The sequence below is a fragment of the Carassius gibelio genome, chromosome A16 (genome assembly GCF_023724105.1).
Source record: "Carassius gibelio isolate Cgi1373 ecotype wild population from Czech Republic chromosome A16, carGib1.2-hapl.c, whole genome shotgun sequence".
NCBI classification, from domain to species: Eukaryota; Metazoa; Chordata; class Actinopteri; order Cypriniformes; family Cyprinidae; genus Carassius; species Carassius gibelio.
This window is the reverse complement of record NC_068386.1, coordinates 19108302-19123679: the sequence shown is the minus strand read 5'-3', so window position 1 is coordinate 19123679 and position 15378 is coordinate 19108302. Positions and strand designations below refer to the sequence as shown.

Below are 15378 nucleotides of genomic sequence, written 5' to 3'. Positions count from 1 at the left end.
CGGTAGCTTTGCTCACATTTAAACATACAGCTTTTGTGGCTAAAGTAAAAATATATGTGGATACAGGTGCATTGTGTGAGTGTGTTCTTTACAGGTGTAATAATGCACCGCTTTGCTACACTGATATAGGCCCCCCTCCTATAACCACAATGGAGGGGTTCTCTGATATGCAAAAAAACAACATGCATGGGGGTTAAACAAGCCACCTCTCAAAGCATGCAAACACGCATGCACACACTAGGAAACTGATATTATACTCTATTATACAACATAATAGCACAGCTACACAAAGGGAACAGACAGTGCATAAGTGATGGTTGAGATTCTCAGTTGTACTTACTTAGATGGGATTTCTTATGCACTGGATTTCCTAAAGAGAGACAGAAAACAATAGTCAGTTATGGACAATTAATATGTTTCATGCAACTATACATGTTCTTAATATGTTAAATATAAAATCCAACATAACTGTAATATAGCATGAAAATACTAGCTGTAAACATGTCAAATGTCTCTGTTGATTTTGTCATGTCACTACATCAGTCACTACATTAAAAAAGTGAAAAATAACAATATATTGTCTCTACGTGTATATATATATATATATATATATATATATATATATATATATATATATATATATATATATATATATATATATATATATATATATATATATTATTATTATTATTATTATTATTTTAAATAAATAAAAAAATTCAGTTTCATTTTAATCACCAAATATTTTATATTCAGCTTTAAACTAGTTGCATTTGTTAAGCTTTCAGCCCTGTTAATCCATAGATCATAATTATCAAACTAATATTTTTCCTTAAAGGCGGGGTGAAATGCTATTTCATGCATACTGAGTTTTTTACACTGTTAAAGAGTTGGATTCCCATGCTAAACATGGACACAGTTTCAAAAATTAAGTTGTACGTTTGAAGGAGTATTTCTGTTCCAAAAATACTCCTTCCGGTTTGTCACAAGTTTCGGAAAGTTTTTTTCGAGTATGGCTCTGTGTGACGTTAGATGGAGCGGAATTTCCTTATATGGGTCCTAAGGGCACTTCTCCCGGAAGAGCGCGCGCTCCCGTAGAGCAAAGCACTGAGAGGCTGAGCACACTGATCAGAGCGAGAGTGTCGCGAAATGTCACAAAAGGAGTGTATTTTTGGTTGCCAGGGCAAGACAACCCTGCACAGATTACCAAAAAAAAACCAGCATTAAGGGACCAGTGGATGGAGTTTATTTTTGTGCAAGTTGTGCAAGTGTTTTTGTTTGTTCCCTGCATTTCGAAGATGCTTGTTTTACAAACAAGGCCCAGTTTGACGACGGATTTGCACATCGTTTATTTCTTAAGGGTGATGCAATCCAAACGAAAAAGGGTCACGATTGTGTGTTGGAACCGCAGGCGGTGAGTAAAACTGCTTCAAATATCTCTGTGTTATTAACTTAGCTATCTGCGTGTAAGCACATCAAGTAAACAACATGCGATGTTGGCATCAAACTGCACTTTCCACATGTACAGCTTAAAAAAAAAGAATAATAAAAAAAACGCGAAAAAGTGGAACTTAGTCATTTTCCAAAACCGCTAAGCAAATATATACAGTTTCAGTACATACCACATAGAGACGTTGTTGCTGCTGCTGCTCTCGTTCAGTTTCAGCCTCGGGATCTGATTCTGGATCATAAATAAACGGCTGAATCTGACTGTTAGCCATGGTTTCTTTTGGATGATGTTTTTTTCCTCACGGTAATGTCACAGCTTCCAAACGCTCTCAACGCAAAAGCCTACTGGCGCTTGTGATTCTTTAGCTCCGCCCACACGTCACGCCTCCAGCCAGTCGTGTTTTTCCGGGAACAATCGGTACAGACTATCTTTCTCTTATGAATATAATAAAACTGAAGACTTTTTGGAGTTGAAGGATGGAAGGATTGAAGGATGCAGTATTACTCTATAGGTACTCAAGATTAACAGGAGATTGAGTGAAAGCGAGCATTTCACCCCCCCTTTAAAGTTTATCAATAACTACAAACCAAACTTTGGTCCCAAACTAGCTAGACTCTACTGAGTTACAGTTTATATTATAGTTATATAATTTATATATACTTAGACCATAAAAATATTTGTTGATTTGGTGAGTAACCAAACAGTTCATGGTCCCCATGGTACGGAAAAAAATTATTATATGGAAGTGAGTGGGGACCAGGAACTGTTTGGTTACCCACGTTCTCCAAAACTTCTTCAATCTTATTTTGTGTTCATCAAAAGAAAGACACTATATCAGTAATGATTAACATTTTGAAGCATATCTTTGTTGAAGAAAACCCAGCATTTTTTAAAGAGTACCAGGGCTAAGTTAAGACCCTATTCATGGAAAGTGTCAGTGTTATTCACACACCCACACACACTGAACAACTAAAATTATAAAATGTATGCGTGTACACACACTAGCACATGTACACAAACACACATGCATGCCTTTATTGGCATGAAAGCACAAACACACATTATCACTTACATAAAAAGCCCACTCAACCCCCATCCAAGCCCACACATGAGCACAAACGGCAATCTCCGTTGTCTGACGTTTGACCACACTTTGAGAAAGTTCAGATTTGATGCTTTGTTGGCCGTTTCCGATAGGTATTTTTAGCAGTGTGCCTGTCTGAAGACATAAGGCAGGTACGATAACCATCACTGGGAAGAAGACTCGGCCTCTGTCTCTCTTACTTTCTCTCTCTGTCTCTCACTCCGGCTGTCTCTCTCACTCTTTTTCTCCCTCTTTGAAGGGCTTTGTGGCTTTTTGAAAAAGTCACTTTTGCTTATGTAGCGGAACACACACAAATAGGTGCGTGGCGACTTGCAGACGTACTCGGAAACAAAGACTCTCAAAGCAGGTATTTCACAACTCCATCTCACGATTTGCCTAATAGCAAAAAAAAAAAGAAAGAAAGAAAAGAAAGAAACCATGACCGGTGCCATTTTCAGTCAGTGGGATGGTCAAATCTCTGGATTTTCTCACATTCTACAAAAAACAATTACACATTTTTGAGTGTATGTATGAGTATAGATGTAAAGGAGCAGTGACATTCATCTTTTGATCACAGATTAAAGGATTCTCTGAGGTACCTGAATGATTGATATAAGGCAGCATGGTAACAGATCTAAATGCAGTTGGATCACACAGCCAAGCCCTGATTACACTAATTATCGCTTCCTTCTGGTCACCTAGCACAGGTACTTGACCATGATCCAGCTATTACAGGACCAGAGAGAGAAAAAGAGAGAGATTTTGAGTGCTTGACTTAACGATCAAACGTGTGCATGCAGACTATGTGTCTAGCATTATTGTTAAAATAGCAATTTCAAATGTACATACAAATACAAAACCACATATCTACAAATGAGCAAATCAAGTCATTAAAACAAGAAAGTAATAGTCTAGACACACTTAAAAACACAGATAGGGCTAACTGACATGTGGGCCTCTGTTATCATTGTCTTGCTTGCATTGAACAACAATTGTCAGGTGACAGCTACAGTGTACAATATCTATAACAAGTCATCTGCTCTCCTACACATTGAATAGGGCTACAGAAAGGAACCATACTGAAGTTAACAGATCTTTATGCACTTAGTTTTTCCTCTCCAAGACACATAATTTTGTGATTGCATTCCATCTCTTTGCTGTTAGTGTGATTTTAACAGGATCTATGAAGACACTGAAGCTTAAAAGCATTAAAAAGGTAAACAGTGAACATCCCCAAAACTGAGCGTATTGTGAAAGCACCATGCACAGAGAACAAGACTCATTATAAAGGAGGAATAGGAGATATCTGTGCATGAACATACAGCAAATGCAACACTAGAGCATCTTAAACATCTTAAAATGTTGTAGATTGCCCTGGATAGTGTTGTCACAATACCAGTAAAAAAAATCACAGTTCACTGTTCACAGTTCACACAAAAACGATTGGTACTCTATTTAAAAATGTAAAAATGTAATTTAATCTGTTAATAATAATATATTAAACCAACATAATTTCATAAGTAAACACTGCTCTTAAAATCAGTTTTTATACTCAAAATTTTAATGCACAGATCTATTTTGACATCAGATTTGTTGTCCCATTCATTTCACTGTGTCATCCACTTTGTTGGTAGTAATAAAAGGACTCGTGATTGTGCAGTACTTAGTCGATGAACTCATGCTGAACAAAAAACATCTGTTTTGATAGGTATGGAGTGGATTCCTACTAACTTAACAACTAAACTTAAACACATCTGATAAAAAAAGAAATACAATAAATAGTCAATCAATCCTGGTGACAAAACGAAATGTCTATGCAGTTGTATAGATGTTTACTTCTACTTTTGCATGTAGCACAAGTTGTGGGAATCTCCTCGACGACCTAGATGATGCAATGACCCTCATAATGCCCCAGAAAAGGCAGTGTCCACATTACGACCAGTACCCATGCAGACCGCAGGGCCCCTTCTGACTTCTCTAATGCCTCTTCCTCTGCAACCTGCATCTATGATGCATCGAAGCATCCTATGATATGAATCAGTCTACTATGAAACAAACTTCGGAACTAGCAAGGACCTTGATCAACGTTGTTTGTCACCACAGCGGACCATCATTCATTTTGTTTATCGTGCATCTTACTTAGCTGTGATGAAAAGTACAGCATTGCTGAAATATAAGCTCATCCGAAATCTGATCACTAAACAGACTGAAAAAAGTCCTATAAATATTTGAGAAAAAGATGTAGAGTGAGGAGCAGGTGCTCACTGGTGAATTCTGGGACGTTCTATGAGGAGCGACGTTTTAGTGAACAGGAGTTTTGACAATGGGGCAGCCCTTAAACACAGCTAAGTCCCTGGACAGTGAAATAAGAGGTCAACTATCCAAGTACTAACCAGGTTTAACCCTGCTTAGCTTCAGTGGGTAACCAGTCAAGAGCTGCAGGGTGTTAAGATGCTGGAAACATGAACTGTGAGCTGGCGGTAGTCCTCTGTTTTTCTTCTATAACAAGAAGTCTCTGAAGACCCCTGCTGCTATACAAGAGAGATCCACAAGTCAACAAACATCCCATAAAAACTGACCCATCCTGAGAGACTATAACTTTTAAAAAGTGCTTTGAATGTATATAAATAACTGTAAAGATACAACACAGAGCATCAAAGTTATATCAGTTTTCAGTTGACAGCCATTGACATTATCACGAGTCTCAAGATTTGCCTCATCTATGTAGATTCAATAACCGCTATAAGGTAACACATGCCATATCGTCGTTGGGTGTTTCATTACTTTGTGGTTTCCTTTCGTCTCGCACCCATCTCTTCCTCTGTTCAGTCTTTAAAGTTCGTTCACACTCCCACCTGTATAAAATCTCCCCCGCGTTTAGTCAAATGTCACACTCTACCTTCGTAATCACCATATTCACATTTTAGTTTGGCAAGAAAGAGTGTTGCAATGTGTGTGAATCTATACGATTGGTTTGTGTGTGTGAAAACAGGTAATCTGTGTAGTGGGGTAGTGGAGGTAAAGCTTTTGGATCTCAGATTAGCCAATCGGCTTCTGGAAATAGATCAGGAATCCAAAGACACTCGCTAAACACTAATCTTTCCTTTAATCCAGATTATGTCCATTCTTACCGCACACAGAATTATTTACAGTATTTCTGGCAAGGTGATGTGAGGGTAGGTTAGAGAAAGTGAGATAGAGACAAAAAGCAAGAGAAAATGCTGAATGAGAAATGAGTCTTAGGGTTAGTAACACAGAGCCATCTAACATCAGAAGAGACTGAACGAGATTTCTGCATTCAGGAGCGGAAAATTGTGGATATGATATAAAAACTAAAGGTGGATAAACCCTCAGTAATAACGTCCACACACACGGCCTAATTCATATTGCTTATGCTCATGAAAGCGGAGTGCTTTGCTTTCTCATTAGAAGCGGCAGTTATTAAAACATGTCAGAGGACCGATAAAGTAATTATTTGATGACTCTACTGTGTAAAGAAGACAGATTCGAAAATCATGAAGGCAAACATATACAGAACGCATCTGGTGATGTACAGTTCTCAGGAGGGACCACAATATTAAATACATAAAGGTTTTGAAAAGACCCAAGGATTTTACAACCTGATGCTGCAGAACATTTATAAGCTCCAAAAAAAAGTTGTTTTAGTTCTTTTAGAAAATCGTGTAAGGTTGAGCACTAAATGAATGAGTTCAACACAGGTTAAGCTTGATTTAAGCTTAGGTATAGGCTCAGTTTGTAAAAACAATCATCTCATGTACAGTACAGTAGTGCATTTGCAATGGACATCTATGGAACAGAAATGAGCTTAAAGGAATAATTCACCCCCCCACCCCCCAAAAAAAATTCTGCCATTTATTTACCCTCATACTGATCTGAACATGTGACTTTATTTCCTCTGTGGAAGACATTTTGAAGAATGCTAGTAACCATACCGTTTTGGTTCCCGTTGACTTCAACTGAATGGACAAAAAACCCACTGAGACATTTCTCTAAATATCTTCTTTGATGTATAAATGCATATTATAGATGCATAAAATGGAAGAAAGTCATGCCGGTTTGGAATGACATTATGGTGATGATGACAGAACTTTCTTTTTGTGAGAAGTGTCTCTTATTTGAAGTTATTGATGCTAATTTGTAGCTTCTTCAGACCACCATATTGACTCTACGAATCGACAATTAACAGGGGACAAGTCAAACCCTCCTGGGTCCCTATAATGGAATGTCAGATTCTGTCACAGTGCTCTCATGTTAACATATAATGTAACTAATAATTTTGAAACAATGTTTATCAATGTAATTCCAAAGTCTTGTCCTATATATTTCAATTATAAGGGAATTACATGGGCTTTCTTCAATGAAGAAAGACTTGAAACTATTGTCTTAATCCACAGACACATCTGACAGATCTTAACTTGTACTGAAACCCAGAACATTCCTTTATAGAACCCACGGGGGCTTAACCTATTCTCTGAATAAGCTGCAATAAATATCCAAAGAGCAATTTAACCAATTTAAGAACAAAAAAAATGGTTCTTCATAAAAAGCTTTAACGTAACTTTGATTTTAAAAGTGTAAATTTCTATGACTGAAAATACGAAGACGCTGATAAGCGCTAGCTTGTGCACAGGTGAACACAGGGATGAGATGCTAACTCAGAATGAGAAAGTTTACATGATGTACACAAGAGATCTGAGGTGCAAGTACACAGGTGCAAGTGGGAGCTCATCAAAGAACAGAAGCAGACAGAACAGAACAGAAAATGTATGTGGAGGAGTTCAAAACAGAGGGAAAGTGTGTTTAGATGATTCAGTTAGAAGAGCAGAAAGGGAGTGTCAGATGGGGAAGTGTGAGAACAGGGATAAATATGTTTGATAAAGGGCTGCATGAAGACAGAGTAACAGTGATAAGACAAGAAGTGCGTAACAAGAGTGTATGACACAGGGTTTTTATTTTTTCGTAAAATATTTATTATATGCATTTCTTATTGTTCTTTATGGCAAAACCTATGTTAACTGTTTGTGTAGCTTTAAAAGTTAAAAATACAACATTGGGCAAACAAATCTAGTATAATATACTAAAGTGCAATAACCTTTCATGGGATTTAGACTGAAAATGTATGTAAAAACAATGATATTGTGCCAAACTGTTTATCTGATCTTGATTCAAATAATGTTAATTAAGTCAAATGAAATAAGATACTTTCCACACAACATTTTGCCTAAGCATGTACTGCATGAAAGGGGTTAATGGTTAACACACTACATGTCTGTGTTAACTTAGTTTACACAGAAAAAGGTCACTGAACAAACTGATCTCATTGAAAGAATTTCGTAAGAGTGAAATGGCCAGAAGTTCAACTTCAGATAACCCAATACACCAGTTTCCATTTAAAGCAATACTCTTTCGGTTGAACAAGGCCCTGAAGAGACCTATTGGGTTACAAGATCCTAATAAGACACCCTTGAGGGAACTTCATTTCAGTAACTAAAGTATAGTCGTATCTCTTTGTTACCTGGTCAATGGGTATCGCTTTCCTTGACTTTTTTTTTCTCTCTCTCTTTTTTATTATTTGTTTCTTCCCTCTGCTCTCAGAGAAACAAGTGGACCTTTACATTTCTGGCACAAAATGAATAATGTCCATTTATATTATGGACATTACTTTAATATAAGTTAAACATAATAAAAAAAATAAAAATAAAAAAAAAACACCTGGCTACAGGCCTACTGTTTTTACACTTGCTTTTAAACATTTAGAGAGGACACTTTCTTAAATTCTTCTCAAAAACAGAGATTCCAAAAGGTGATTTTGGAACCATTTTAGATTCTCAAATAATAATCTACAGAACATGTTTACACTATAACAGAACATTTTGTACAATGGCAAGATTCCATCAATGTTAAAGGTTCTAAATGAGCTCATTAATGCCAATAAAGGACCTATTTTTAAGAATGTAGCTAATCAGAATTCTTCAAACTTTACAAAGTTAATTCGTCTGAGCTGCTGAATACAAACTGACAACAGCACCGTGAAAATAATTTTTGAGGACATGGTTGAAAGTGACACTGCACGTTCAACGAGAATAGATAAGCCAGCACAACACACTCTTACGAATGCAGGCTGGATCAGAGGGAGAAGTGACAGAAGTCACAGCGTTGTGGTTTCGCTGGCTCGCGTGGCACAGGCTTGGCACAAACGCTGTGGGTTAGTGTAGGACTGCTGGCGCACAGACAGGCACTTCTGTCGCATAAAGGGTGTATTTTTAGAGTGCCTCTGGTCTCATATCTATGACTGAATGTGTGTGCGAATTTGTTCCACGTTTCACAAGTGTGTGAAACTCTCGCTCTCTCTCACTCTCTCTCTCTCTCTCTCACACACACACACGTAATCTGAGATTATTTCTCACCAAAGCAGTATTGAGGTATGTAATGGGTTAATCAATGACACGCTTACCTCTTTTACTCTGAGTGGTGTCGTGGTTCGGGTCCGGCGATGCGGGCTCATCATCTTCCATTACTTTCCTGTCAAAACTCTCTTCGCCAACACCTCCTTACCGAATCTCTTAGTTGTGATTAGTGGTTGTATGTAAACTAAAGCAATTGAACTAAAATTCAACTAAAAAATAAAAATTAAATTAAAAACAGAGGGGAAAAAAGACAACTGCTGACACTAACGACCAGGACGCCGCAAACGTTTTAGCAAGCACATTGCCATTTTCAATTATTCCCTAAAAGTTGTCGCGTCTGGTCACTAAACATTGAAGGATTATGTCTACACGTTCCTCCGCTTCGCTGTCGTTTTAATGTAGTAACTAGCATGCGTAATTGACATTTCAAAGGCAAAGACAAATCGTTGAACGGTCCCAGAAAGAGAGAGAGAGAGAGAACGAGAGAAACGGACGGGCACTTGTTGGATAAATAGAGCGAGTGGCCTCTGGCGCGCGCAATGACTCTGTCCAGGCTCGCGCTGCGCTCGCGCTGTCCCGAGCCAGTACGGTGTTATGTCATCAATCATTATGTAATGGGCGCTGGAAGCGAGAGAGTAATGCTTTTAACCGAAGAGCAGTTTATGCGCTTTTTTGGCCAATCCACTTAGATTTTATGTGTTTATTTAAATCTATAATTACATCACACTACACTACAATACACTTTTTTTCCAGCTAAAAAATATCATGTAATTTCATATTACCTACAATAACTACCGAACTACAGAAACTTGATTCAATAATAGTAATATTTTAATGAAACTGCAATGTATCTCTGAGATGGTTCATCTTTTTTTTTGTGTCTTTTTCAGAGAGGAGTTTCATTGGTTGCAGACACAAGGCCAATAATCCGTCAGTGCTGTGTTATGTAATGTGCCTTCAGCACTGAACTGCCACTGGATGACAGGAGACGACTATGTGAGTGTGTCCACACACTATTCAACGATTTCATATTTGTAACATTCATCATATCCTTATCCCTATATAGCCTACTATTTTATGATCATAGGTCTTGGGCATAGAAATGTACAGTCCTTCATCCAAATAGGAAAATTCTGTCATTTTATAATTCATCTGATGGCCATCGACTTCCATAGCATTTGTTCCATACTTTGGAAGTCAATGGCAGTTAAAGGCGCAATATGTAATTTTTCTGCTTTAAAATTAGCAGAAATCACTATATCTATGTTATATATTTTTTTTTTGTTGTGTACTTACATTATCCCGACAGTTTCCATGAACTTTCAAATCCGGAGAAAATTATAGTTTAATTAGAAGACATGCCACGTTTCTTTATTTCCATTTTGTCGCCCGTCTATGGCGTCATATAAACTTTATCTAACTTCCTGCGGAACCGCCAAATACAAAGGTGAACAGAAGCAAAGACGAGACGAAGAAGAAAAAGTAGTAGCCAGCCTTGATCGAGACTATTATATTTTATATTTATATTGTTTATATTCGTATTTATACCTCAATCAATAACTTAGTTATGGATCATGATCATGCTTTGCCTGTACGTTTCTGTGAAGCGCAAACGTATGGATGAAATAAATGACCCGAGAAGGTTTTGGGACAAGATAAGAAACAAGACACAAGTAAATATTGGATTTGCATTTCCAAGATAGAGAGAGCTTCGTGACAAGCTGAAACTACAGAGAGATGCCGAACTCGCTTGCATTCTGATAAACAGGTATGCATCCATTCAGCTAACTGTATCTATCCGTATATTTTGTGAAACGATGATGTCTTGTGTAAAACGCAGACGGATTAGCTCTCTTGTAAATCTACATTTGTTCTATATTTAGCTGGATAAAGTAGCTTCAAATGCCGTTCACTATCTTGTTCGATTTCATAGTATAAACGTAATTATAATTATTAACGAAAGGGGACCGTGTTTTTTTTTTTACATATATTACTACTAGCTAGATGGAATATTGATTTGATGGGGTCTCATAATTCATATATTTCTCCATTCGAAAAGACGTGATTGTCACAATGAGTGAGGAATGATAGGCAGCGTCAGAGTGCATGTTCCAACGAACAACAACTCCCATGAGCCTTACGCTCTTTCCCGACGTCATCAAAGTACGTCTTATGTTATTATTTTGATTGAGTAACCCCTGGTGGCCAAAAATCCCATACTGTACGTTTAACTGTTTGGTTGCCAGCTTTCTTCAAAACATATTTTTTTTGTGTTCAAAAGAAAAAAAGGCATACTGGTTTGGATCAACTTGAGGATGATAGAATTTTAATTTTGGCGTATTTTATTTAAATGCCTGTTCCAGACTTTTATGTGGAGCCAGAGATCAGGCCTTCAAACTGTCATGGTCCTCCATGATCGATATTTCCATAGGAATCCTTAGTACAAGCAGTGCAAATGACCACAAGAGCCCCTAGTCAATGGCATCACTGGGCCCCTTGTACAGTATATTGCATTGGGCCCCCTTGAAATCACATTCTGGGGTGGAGTGGGTTACGGAATCCCCCTCAGTAACAATCACATTCTATTGGTGGGGGCAGGTGTCCCCCTGTGTAGAAATCATGGGTTGTCTTGTGTTAAAACTCTAAACACGTGTTTCCTAATTCTTCGAACAACAAAGCAGACAAAAAAAGCACCATTGTCTATTATCAATAGAATAGAAATGTATGAAGCACAGCTCACAGAGAACTCACTTTAAAACCAAGCAGTTTTTGTTGGTCACTGCAGCAAATTTTTGCGTATCCAACTTGACCCTGATGTGATCTATTTTTATTTTTAAATTTGCTGATTAACAGTAAATATTATCACACAGTCCTCCACAGAGAGTTTGTTGTTTATTGTTATTTTTATTAATTACGGTTATAATTGCTAACAGTATAAAAAGCCAACAGGTCCCAAAAACATGTTCAGTGTTCAAAGTTTTGACAAAAATGTTTGAACTGCCATTAAAATGGATCTCAGCAGAGGCAATGGTGAGGTGATGGAAATGGCATTTTGGTTAGACCCAGGTTTGAACGTTAACACCACACGTGGAAAATATCTCCCCGCAGCACTACGTTGAAGTGTTCCCACAGAAGCCATCACGCAAAGCCCACTTGACCAGACACTCAACACCTCTCCATAGATAGAAACCCACCTCAGACTGTGTCCTACATACATCAGTGAGAGGCCTATGGGAGACTACAGAGACCCCCACAGAGATGCAGGCTTAGATGTTCGTTCAATCTAAGTCAGGATAGCAAGCCTAACAAGACAAAAAAAATTATACATACATACATACATACATACATATATACATACATACATATATATATATATATATATATACATACATATATACATATATATATATATATATATATATATATATATATATATATATATATATATATATATATATGTCTGTAAAGCTCCAGCTTCACATGCCCATGAGTGCTAGTAAGGCAAATGAAGTCGCACTGTATCGCATGCCAGTATTTACACAGAGATGCTGAGTTTAGAGTCTCCACATATGAATGTACACTCCTGTGATGTGGACAATGTGTCATTCATTACCGGAACACTGCGGTGTCAGTCAGTTCTCTTTACTGGAATATATGCAAAATGTGAAACTTAGATCAAATTGATTTCATGCATGCACAATATGGATACGATGGACCTCCATCCTCCCTGCTTCTCGCCATAGGAAAATCAAGGTTCGTAGGGCATAGAGATTACTGGTACCATTCCAAATTAAAGGGGTCCTATTAGGCTTTTCACTTTTTCAACTTTAGTTAGTCTGTAATGATGCTGTTTGAGCATAGTTAAGTTAATTTTGAGCTAAGTTCATCTTCATCAAAGATGAACTTAGAGTGGTTACAATCATCTGGTTTTAAAACGCGCTCAAATTGATTTGATTTTGACACAATATTTACACTGAAGCTGGCAGACGGCTTTGGTAAGGGGTGTGACATTTCCCGAGCAGGCGTTGAGTGCTGCCAATCACAACACACACTGGCCCAGCTAACCAATCATAGCGCATTTCATATTTCAGAAGGTGGGCCTTCATTTGGTACAGGAACTATTCGAGCCGTTCATGCTAGACTGGGGAGAGATGTGTTGTAATAATGTAAAATATGTGAAAAATAATGTGTTTTTCAAACAACCTAGTGTGAGAGCCTGTTCTACTACATCCCCAAAACAAAATCAAGACTTTGTTAAAGAACATAATAGGACTCCTATAAAACAGGATTAATTTGCTTCATTTTGAAATGTCATTGTTCACGCTAGTTTTCATAGTCCATGCATTTAAATCACTGATTGGTTGATTGATAAATTAACGGACTCATATATAGACAGTACTCAGGAAAATAAGACATTTTTGTGTTAAGAAATCCAATTGTTTTAAAAATAAAAGTAATTCCTAATAATACAGCTAAAAATACACATTTGTAATACTGTTAATACTATAGAAACATTCTTAACCTACGAAAACTCACAATAAATAAATAAATAAATGTGGTATGAACATTTTCATCCATTTTGATAATTATAACAACTCTTCAAAACTTCCACCCTCACAAAATTATAATAAATCAATAAATAAAAATAACTGCTACATGATAACTAAATTGGCTACAAAAGTGTGTGCCAGCTCCAACTTTTCATTTCGTTTTACTGTTTTTCAGTCTAGACAGTCACAGGACACTTATTTCAGCCATAGCTGTCAGGTAGTGGGAATATTTTATATATATTCTAGTAGAAATCACTTAGATTACTTTTAATACAATTTCATTTATATAAAAAAATATTTTTTTTTCTCACAAATTCTTTTAGGAATATGGGTGAGAGGTGCAATAGAGTGGATTCAGTGTAGTGCTTATGTGCACATTTACAAATACCTTATTCACAGATATTAGATTAAATATCAGCTAGATCAGTTGGTCATTGCATACACACACACACACACACACTCACACACACCCCTCCTCAAACACACACCTGTGATCTCACTCACGTGTATAGAGATGTGTGCACATGCACATGGTCTGTGGTGAATTTTTGGCTGCTTTCAGCTTCGTGCTCCAAATAAATAACCCAGTTTTATTGACACAAATAGAACAACCAGGAGTGAAACAGGGGAAGAGAACGAGTGTGAGAAAAAAAAAATAGATATAGGGTAGATAGGGTACAAGTTCCTAGGTGAAATCTGCAGTGCATTTCCTCTAATGAAGTGTACGATGTAAACGTGTCTAGACTAAAGAGCATCTGATCAGAATGATGAGCACAGAAAAAAACAGATAACTGTGTGTTAAGCAGAAATCTGTAACGGGAATAACCCGCAGATGTGCAATGAGTCTACATGGGTGTTTGGATAAAGTGGTTTCAGGTAGTTAGATTTAGTTGTGTATTAATGCATATATTCACACTTACTGCATCAGTGACATCAGGTTGTTGCATAATATAAATAGAGAGTATTCCTGCAACCTGTTGCATAATATATATATATATATATATATATATATATATATATATATATATATATATATATATATATATATATATATATATACAGTTTTCTCATCACTTTCTCTCATCTGCTTGATCCTGAGTGCAGTGGATGAAAACCACACTACCCAGAAGCGCTGAAACAGAAAGACCCACACTGATGCCCAATCCCTAAAATCACTCGATCCATTGAACAAATGAGGGCAGTAAGATTAGCAGTCATTGTGTCAATCATATTGGGTACGCCTCCCATGTAAATAACTGCCACACAGGAAAATAATCTGACATCACTTCCTGCACTAAGACATAACATGGGACTCCCCCATCCTTCACAAATTAGGCAGGGTTCATTCGGACTTGAAACTCTATTATTTCAGACTCTGGAGGATCCTTGATGCATCACAATTTTTTTATTTGATTTTTTATTTTAAGTGTAATATTACTTAGTGTGTAAAGCACTTATTTACCTAAATGGCCCCTCCAGAAAATATCCTGCCTGAAAAAAAAAAAAAATATACAGATGGCTCATCTTGTCCTGGAATTTCCAGTGTCACTCTCATACACAAGGTACATAAAAATGGTTGTATTCTGTGCATCTCTGGATGATAAATTCAGCTGAATTGAGAATGGAAACAGCGACACCTTCTGGAAGACAAATAGATTTCCTAAATGTTTAAATACATTTATATATAAGGCTATTTAGATTTCTCAGAATGTAAACTATTGGGAATGTAACCAAGGGAGGCCCCTTAGAATGTGATAGTTCTGTAAATTGTGAAATCATATTGATATTATGTCATTGCAACAAGTCCTGCAGCTCTGATTTGCTCATTTTGCAACTAAATCTTAACAGTGAACATGGGTCAGTTTA

At 37.0% G+C, this 15378-nt stretch overlaps 1 protein-coding gene across 3 annotated transcripts in view; it reads right to left on the bottom strand.

Annotated features, from left to right (window-relative positions):
- Positions 1–9508, bottom strand: part of LOC128031018 (nuclear receptor ROR-alpha A) — a 28891-nt gene extending 19383 nt beyond the window's left edge. For 2 of the 3 annotated variants that reach the window (XM_052619193.1, XM_052619191.1), the window contains exons 1-2: positions 9010–9508; positions 341–370 (exon numbers count right to left, since the gene is read on the bottom strand). Coding sequence is in view for 2 of the 3 variants with exons in the window: in XM_052619191.1 (XP_052475151.1) it covers positions 341–370; positions 9010–9070 (91 nt within the window). In the remaining variant the exon portion in view is untranslated. The remainder of the gene's footprint in view (positions 1–340; positions 371–9009) is intronic. The other variant, XM_052619192.1, reaches the window with a different exon arrangement.
- Between the last annotated feature and the right edge of the window lie 5870 nt (positions 9509–15378).